Here is an 8,130-nt window from a genome sequence, read left to right as displayed (position 1 = left end):
AGCATCATGCTTTGGAGCTAAATGCAGGGTAAACCAGAAGGAAACTGTAGAAAAGGTGAACATGTGGCAGGAGGCGACGGTAAACAAACAGCTGGAGGTTCAAATCAAAGCTAGTCTTTAAACCAAGCCTTACTGTAGGGCCGCTGAGCTGCAGCTGATTTTAATCGATAGTTGATTAACAGGATTTTGCTGAAATGCAATCATCAAAATCAGCTGTGCTAAAGCAGAGAAACCTCTAAAACCTCCAGGACCCACTTTGGGGACGCCTGCTTTAAAAAACGAAGAATCTTTAGAAAGATTTTAAACCTAACTTCCTCAGATGATCTGCATCCAATACGGCTAAACTCACCTTATTTAGCAGAGAATAATAAATAATAGATGGACATTCTAAAACATCTGCCAATGGAAGAGTAGAAAAAAAAGATTCCACTTCAGAAATGAAAACAGTTTCCTTCTAAAAACTGTTGATTTTACAATAAAATTCACCAAAATAATCCCATCAGAGGAATCAATATTAATTGCAGTAAAATGATTCCTTTCCTGAACCAGAGGAGGCGACAGTGAGTCTGGCTAAAGGGCGCCCTCTGCTGGCAGCATGTGGTAGTGCTCTGAGGACAGATAATTAAACTGATAGCAATTTAATTTCTGTTATAAAGATCAAACAGCGCCTCCAATATTTTACTTTTTAATTTAGGTTCATTTATAAAGATATAGATATTTGAAATAAATAAAACTTATCGTCTTAAAATGTGCAGATCTAAATATTTTTCTGCGTCGTCATTGAAGGTGAAAGAACCTTTGGAAGCATTTTGATCAAATAAAAGCAGAAAATAGATTCAACCTGTGGCGTCTGGCCAATAGAGGGCGCTAGGGCGCCGCCCCACCCACCCAATGATCCTGATTAAGACATAAAAATATATATATATTTTTTAATAATTTTATTTTAAGTTAACATTTAAAATATTTTGTAATATATTAATATGTATTTCTTAGATGTGGAAGATAAATATTTAATCTTTAATGACGAGTAGATCGTTATTCAATCTTTCGACAGATGGACGTATTTCCACCTGAAGGATAAAATATTTGCCCATCGACTCGTTAAAAGTTGTTCATGCGCTGCGGCTGCTCTGAAATACAGACGGATAGGAGAGCTCGGGACGCAACTCTGGCATTAGAGAGAGAAAAATGGTGCAAGAAAAATCCTTTTCCAGTACCTGGTTTATCTCCAAGGCTAAGCTAACTGCATGTAGCGAGGCTGATGCTTTATCCTGCTTTCCCTGCCTCCATTTTTAAACATCAGGATCTGATCCAGCCTGGATAAAAACAGCTAGGACTGATTTAAAGTACTTTTTTAGAAAAGGCAAAGAACAATGACCCAGGCTCACTTGTTCAAAGGGAGTTTTTCCTCTCCACTGTCGCTACAAGCATGCTTAGTGTGAGGGATTGCTGAAGAGTCAATGAGTCGATGCAATCAGCTGGTTTTCCTTAGATAGAAAACTTTGAATCAATCTGACTGGATGATCTGGTGAACTGGAAAGTGACCTGAGATGACATGATGTGAATTGGAGCTATAGAAATAGAATGAATAGAATTGAAAGAACAATCTGGGATTCACATGGAAAATAATGGTCTAATTTTTCTAGATGTTTGTTAATTTGCATAGTTGCTCTTAAATAAACACATTCTCAGAAAATAAATAGTTTTTATTTATTAAAAAATATAAAGCTTTTCCGTTATTAAACTGGTTCATTATTTTTTTTTAGTTTGTGACAATATTGGAACATGAAAACACAGATTAACTTTCATAAAGCATCAGAAGGGCAACATTTATGTAAAAACATAAAAGTAAACCTGGACATGAAATGTTTTTTTTTTTTATAAAGTGTTTTTATTATTTTTGTTGTTGTTGGCGTTCATATAAACATACTGGTGTGATAACTTTAATTTAAACTGATCTTTTTTCTAATTGCAGGTAAATTTATTTTGCAGCAATGTCCCCAAAAATTAACCCCTTGGATCCCAAACAGTTTTCTAAGCAGCTCGTCTGGTTCTGGTTAAAATCCTGCAGCTTTGCAGATACTTACAGGAGTCCTCAATCTTTATGAGAGGGTTCGTCAGGATGGGTGTAGAGGGTGCTGAAGGGACAGTCTGAGGTGACTGAGGGGGGGTGACAACGGGGGAGGGGATGGACATGCTGTCTGAGACGCTCCCCTCTGCGTCCTTCCCCTTGTCCCTCTACACACGAGCCCCGGTGGGGAGGGGGGAGAATGACAACGCATGCAACGAAAACAAACAGGATGCTTTCAACAGGAATAAAACAAACAACAGAAAACTCAGCAAATAATCAAAATAATGAGAATTTTGTTATGAAATAATAAAAAAATGGAGGAAATGCTTTAAAAGAAGCTTTGATGAAGGAGGAAGGAAGCAGTGATGAGAAACATGAAGGCCTTGAAGCGCTGCAGAAACATTATCGCTGATTCTTCTCACATTACAGCTTAAATTAATCTCATTAACACCACAACTATGTTTATAACTCATTTTAATAAGATCTATTCACATTTATTTCTTAATCTAGAATTTATTTTAAGTAATCTAAACAGAAAGCTGAACTAAAAGGCATCATGAATTTATCTTTTTAAAACCAGAGCGTAATTTTTCTCCCAAACTGTTTACATTTAATCACTGCTGCACTTTATGGGAAGGAAATGTTCATTTACTGGCTGAGAAGCTGCACTGAACGAAATGACTATAAAAGTTTTCAAAGTCTAAGAATAAACCGAGCCTACGCTAAGTGTAGCGATCCATCTGCTGAGCTGAAAGGCTGGAAAGAGAAGCTTTAATCGCCGTCAGGATGAGACATCTTTACCTTCCGCTGTCCACCTCCGGGGACGTGACCGATGTTGTCCAGAGAGCCCACTTTGGACTGAACTTTGAACTCTAGCTTCTCGGTTTTGATCTCCACGTTTCCTCCACCTTTAAAGAAAACCCCAAACAGGTCATTCAGGCCTGAGCTAAGAGTGAGGAAACAAACACAGCAAGGCTCTTCAGTCACCTGGCTTGTGATGAATGTTGTCTTTTGATCCACATTTTGACGTAACGTTGCTCAAATCAATCTTTTTGTGCACAATTTGAACCTGTGGAGGAAGCAGAGCAGGAAGCAGAAGTTAACAATAAGACGACGAAGCTGCGGCTCTTTGTTAGCCGGTTAGTTTGGTACCAAGAAGGCAGAACTTCATCAGCAGGACAGCTGAGATTAAAGCAGGAATTATGCTCAGAAAACAGCTTAAAGTTTATATATCATCATATTTCAGGGTTGGGAAACTGATGAGTCTTCAAATTAATTACTAAAATAAAAAAAAAAACAGTTTTGGAGAACAGGAAGGGGAATAACAACCATGCAAACAACATCTGAGGTAACCATAGCAACCAGCATAATGGTTATCCAGCAAGGAAATCCTTTCCTTTTCAGGATTTAACTTTTCTCTCAGATTTGCTGTTTTCTGTTAGCATAAAAAAGTCAGCAGGAAGTTTATGATTAGCTTAAATCAATAATGTGTCTCCTGGTGATTCTAATTAATTAGCTTCAGCTTTTTTTCCTTTTTAGTCCAAATAAAGGAGTTTGATTGCAGAATTGTTCTGGTTGTTTAATACTCTGCTGTAGAGGCGCTAGTGCTGAATGCTAGTCGGTTCCCATTTAGCAATTTGGCTCATCTGTATTATTCTTCTCCATTAACACATTGATTTTAATGTGATGAATTTATATAATATGTTATATTACATGATTTATAGACTTCATAATGACTATATAATGTGATGGGCCGATTTTTTTTATTCTAAGTTAAAGTTAATCTACTGATGCTATGAAAACAGTCAGTCTTTGTTGTTCGATGCTGTAGGGCACCGATTGTTTACATTCCGACCGGTCTAACTAGGGAGTACCAATATGGCGGCTGGTGGCTTCGCTTCAACCCTGTTCTACCAACGGGCAATCAGCAATCCAGGGAATAAATAGAGATCAGCGGCGTGAACGTGGTGCTTAGCTTGCTAACGTAAAGTAAGCTGATGGTGAGGAGATCTGACCAAACTGGGAACGCTGGTAGAAATTCCTGCTTTCTTTCAGACCAAATCCTATTTTTACAGGTCAGAGCAAAAATGTTCAGAACAGGAACAGAAACACTTCTAAGTTAGTGCTGCTCAGGAAATGTTTCCACTGAAACTAAAATCCATTTTTCAGGGTTTGAATCTCCTCCTGTGATAAACCTGCCTGTAGAAATCAGAAAGACTTCATCTTTAATGGGATTAAATGCTAAACTGATGGTACTACAATTTACACCGGCCAGTGGCGTGGCCGGGGCATTGCACAGGGTGGCCGTGGCCCCCCCTGGTGGCCCCCCTGTTTTAACTCCCTTGAAATGATGCCAGTTTGTTTGGTTTCCAGCTCTCATAAATGTTTCCGTTCATTTTTCCTGATCCCAGCTGTGAGCTGCAGACTCCGCTGTCTCTTCATGTCATGGGCGGTTCTAGACAGGGGCCAACGGGGGCCGGTGCCCCTGTAGATCATGTCCTGGCCCCCATCATGGCCGCTGTACCGAAGACATAATAATCAAAGAAATCCTAAAGATGATCTGCGTTGGAACAGACATGGTTACTGATAGTTTTTTTTTCTTTTTTTTTTATTTACAAATTCTGTTTTACTAATCATTTAAAATATATATTTAAAAAAAACAAGGTGATAGCTTCAGTGGTATTGAGATAAGATTTTTTTCAAGATTTTGTTTTTTTCATAACAAATTTTAATAAAGATCTAATATTTGATCAGTTTTTCTTAAGTCTTAATTCTGGTTTTATAGAAAACGGTCATTTTAACTTAAATAAAATCAAAAATGTGTAAAATTCCTAAATTATGAATGTATATTGACCAAACAAAAACATAGAATTTTAATTAAACCTAATTGGATAGAAATTTCACTTCATGCAGCTATATTAAAGGAATAGTACACCCAAAACATGATTAGCCTTCATTTTCTACTCACCCCCATGCTGAACAACACTCTGGAGTACTTTTTTGATATCTCAAATGCATCTGGAGATCTGGGAGGCTTCTTGCTGTCTGCTGACATTCAAAAATGGAGGTCTATGGCGCCCGAGACAGAAAGGTCCATAAAAGTACACAAGAAACGTGTCAATATTCCTCCATACTGCTCGTCCAATGTATTCCAAGTGTCCTGAGTGGGTAGCGTCCAGAATTTACTCGAAACGAAGTCATTTAGAATGTTTTTAGAGCATAAACAGTAGTGTATAGGATTTCCTAAAAGCGCGTTCACGAGTCTACGGAAACCGCGGCAGACCAAACCAGATGAAAGTGCGCATTCAGCTCAGCAAAGAACTCATGCTCTTCCTCAACACTGAAGTCCTCAGACATTTTTCTTTCGTTGTTTCTTTCTTTGCACAGGTAAACAGCACATTTCTTCTTCTACGCTTGCATTATCGGCAGAGCAGACGCTGAATGCGCACTTTCATCTGGTTTGGTCTGCCGGTTTCCGTAGACTCGTGAACGCGCTTTCAGGAAATCCTATACACTACTGTTTATGCTCTAAAAACATTCTAAATGACTTCGTTTCGAGTAAATTCTGGACGCTACCCACTCAGGACACTTGGAATACATTGGACGAGCAGTATGGAGGAATATTGACACGTTTTTTGTGGACTTTTATGGACCTTTCTGCCTCGGGCGCCATAGACCTCCATTATTTGAATGTCAGCAGACAGCAAGAAGCCTCCCAGATCTCCAGATGCATTTGAGATATCAAAAAAGTACTCCAGAGTGTTGTTCAGCATGGGGGTGAGTAGAAAATGAAGGCTAATCATGTTTTGGGTGTACTATTCCTTTAATATTTTTGAATCCCTTTTGTTTTTTATTTCATGCTTTTCTGGCCCCCATGAGAACACGCTGGCCCCCTCCTGGCCCCCTGGTACATTTGGTGTAGAACGGCCCTGTTCATGTGACGCTTCATGTTTCCACATTTCATCTCTCAGCTTCTCTTATTCCTTTAATTTAAAGATCTTATTCGCTGGATTGACTAAAACCTTCACGCAGCAGTGGAGGGTGAGGAGTTGTGAAAATGATGATAAAAGCTTTTTATGAAAGTGTTGGTCCTCATGTGCATCACAGCTGAAGTGACCTCATCTTACAGCCGATTGTGTGGAAACACAAAGCGCTCGGTCTGTCCCCCCTGAGGTGGAGGACAGAGGCTCTTTGTGACTCCGTCGCACAATCGCTTCACTTCATTCACACGTTTTAGCAGAAGGAGAAGCAAACGGGAAACTTCATGCATGCTGGGTCAGCGTCCAAACTCACACATTCATCCCAGTTAGGGAGCTTATGTTAGACTGGGAGCGTTTTATTCACCCAACGCTCCGTAGTTCACATCAACAGGTGGAAAAGGGAAGGCCCACAGGTTTCAGGGAAACACGGTTATTTGCACGAGTTAACGGGTGGAGAGGAAGGGACGGACAGACGGGAGGCTTAGTGCAGTGCTGCTCCTCCAGAGGCACACCTGCAGCCCCGCCCTGTTTTACTCACATTGCCACCACCAGGTACATGTTTTATGTTATCTTTGGAGCCACAGCGGGACTGAACGCTGCTCAGGTCCAACTTGTGATCAAGAATTTGGACCTGGAGAGTTTTTGATTTGGGGTGGAAGGAAAAAGAAATAGTTATCTTGGAGGAAAAGTTCAGACTAGAGCAGAGGAAGGATAATTAAAGACATTCATTAAAGGCTGATCATAAGAAGCAGATGACAGTCTGTGTTTTTGTTCGCTGATGCAGCCAAAGTTCTACTTTTAAGGATTTCAGAGGTTTTCAAACCACGCAGGAAAAAATCAATTCTGACTTTCAGGGTTTTTAATCTAGAAAAGGAATAAAAACTTCCAGTAAATAAGTGATTAAATATTCATGCTGTCATCATCAAAATGCATTTTAATATTTATTTCCCCAAACAGTGAAACAGAAACACTTCAGAGGGTCTGGAACTGGTTTGAGACCAGTTCCCCCAGTTTCCCTCTGTGGCGATTAATGTGGTTAGTTATGTTAGCTTTTAGCTCCTCTGGATCGGCGCAGAGGCCGGCCGTCAGTAGAGCACGCTCATCAATCACCTCTCCATCAAACGGACAAAACCAGCTGAACACCATTTTAGTGCTGGGACGAGGCCCCGCCCCCATACTGGTATCAGTGCAACACTAATTCTAACCATCTTAGGAGTCAGGAAACCTCCCCGCTGGGGCGATGGAGGCTCCCTACAAGCTTCACATGCTCAGAAAAAACAAAAACATTTTAACCTCCCCACCAGTAATGAGTAATATGTTTGTTACTGGTTGTGAACTGGTTTTCTTCAGGACAGTTTCCATCAGCATCAACATGCTAACGTTTCCTGGCCTGTTATGGGAGCAGATCACATGGTTTAGTCACAGGTTTCCCTCCCGGACTGGATCCACGGGAGGAAACCAGTAACTCCAGTCAGATTATTCCTAAAGGAAACTGAGGAACTGGAGATGAGCCCATTTGTGGTCAAATTGTTTTACAAATGTTCTTGCTTTTATTTTTCTTAGATTCTTTTATCTAATTCATGTAAAGCATTCTGAATTGTCCTTATACTGAATTGTGCTATAAAATCAAATTGCCTCGCCATGTGACCCAGGATGCTGTTTCATGTCAGAGCTTCCTTTAAACGGTTAATCCAGCTAGATTAATTCCTGGATTAAGTCTTACTATTATTAATAACTATTTTACAAACGTAAAAGGAAAAAACGAAGCATTGTTTTATTTATTTTCAGCACATTTCTATCCTTCCTTTGACTCCTCGAGTCAAACAGCCAATAGCCTCCAAAGCAGAAGTAATGGGATTACTTCAAAAGTAATGGGATTTAAACGCTTCAGTTTCCTTTCAGCTTCTTTTCTATCAAACCAAATTTCTTAAATGTTTTTCATTGTGATTAATCGACGGTATTATCATGTATTCAACTGCTAGGAGAAGCATCAACCAACACAGTGCCGGTGTAGGTACCAGATTGACTCGGGGGCCTGCGCCTTTTGATGACGTCACAATACATAATTGTTTTAACGTT

At 39.8% G+C, this 8,130-nt stretch overlaps 1 protein-coding gene across 6 annotated transcripts in view; it reads right to left on the bottom strand.

Annotated features, from left to right (window-relative positions):
- LOC107090931 (microtubule-associated protein tau-like) overlaps positions 1-8,130 on the bottom strand; it is a 51,012-nt gene that overhangs the window by 2,122 nt on the left and 40,760 nt on the right. For 5 of the 6 annotated variants that reach the window (XM_015384578.1, XM_015384580.1, XM_015384582.1 and 2 more), the window contains 2 exons: positions 3,059-3,140; positions 2,873-2,979 (listed from right to left, as the gene is read on the bottom strand). In XM_015384578.1, coding sequence (XP_015240064.1) covers positions 2,873-2,979; positions 3,059-3,140 — 189 coding nt within the window. Of the gene's footprint in view, positions 1-2,872; positions 2,980-3,058; positions 3,141-6,589; positions 6,683-8,130 lie in introns of all 6 variants that reach the window. The other variant, XM_015384584.1, reaches the window with a different exon arrangement.

This window comes from Cyprinodon variegatus, unplaced genomic scaffold (assembly GCF_000732505.1).
Source record: "Cyprinodon variegatus isolate N-32 unplaced genomic scaffold, C_variegatus-1.0 Scaffold316, whole genome shotgun sequence".
Taxonomy (NCBI): domain Eukaryota; kingdom Metazoa; phylum Chordata; class Actinopteri; order Cyprinodontiformes; family Cyprinodontidae; genus Cyprinodon; species Cyprinodon variegatus.
The sequence above is the reverse complement of the archived record's forward strand: the minus strand, read 5'-3'. Positions and strand labels throughout refer to the sequence as shown.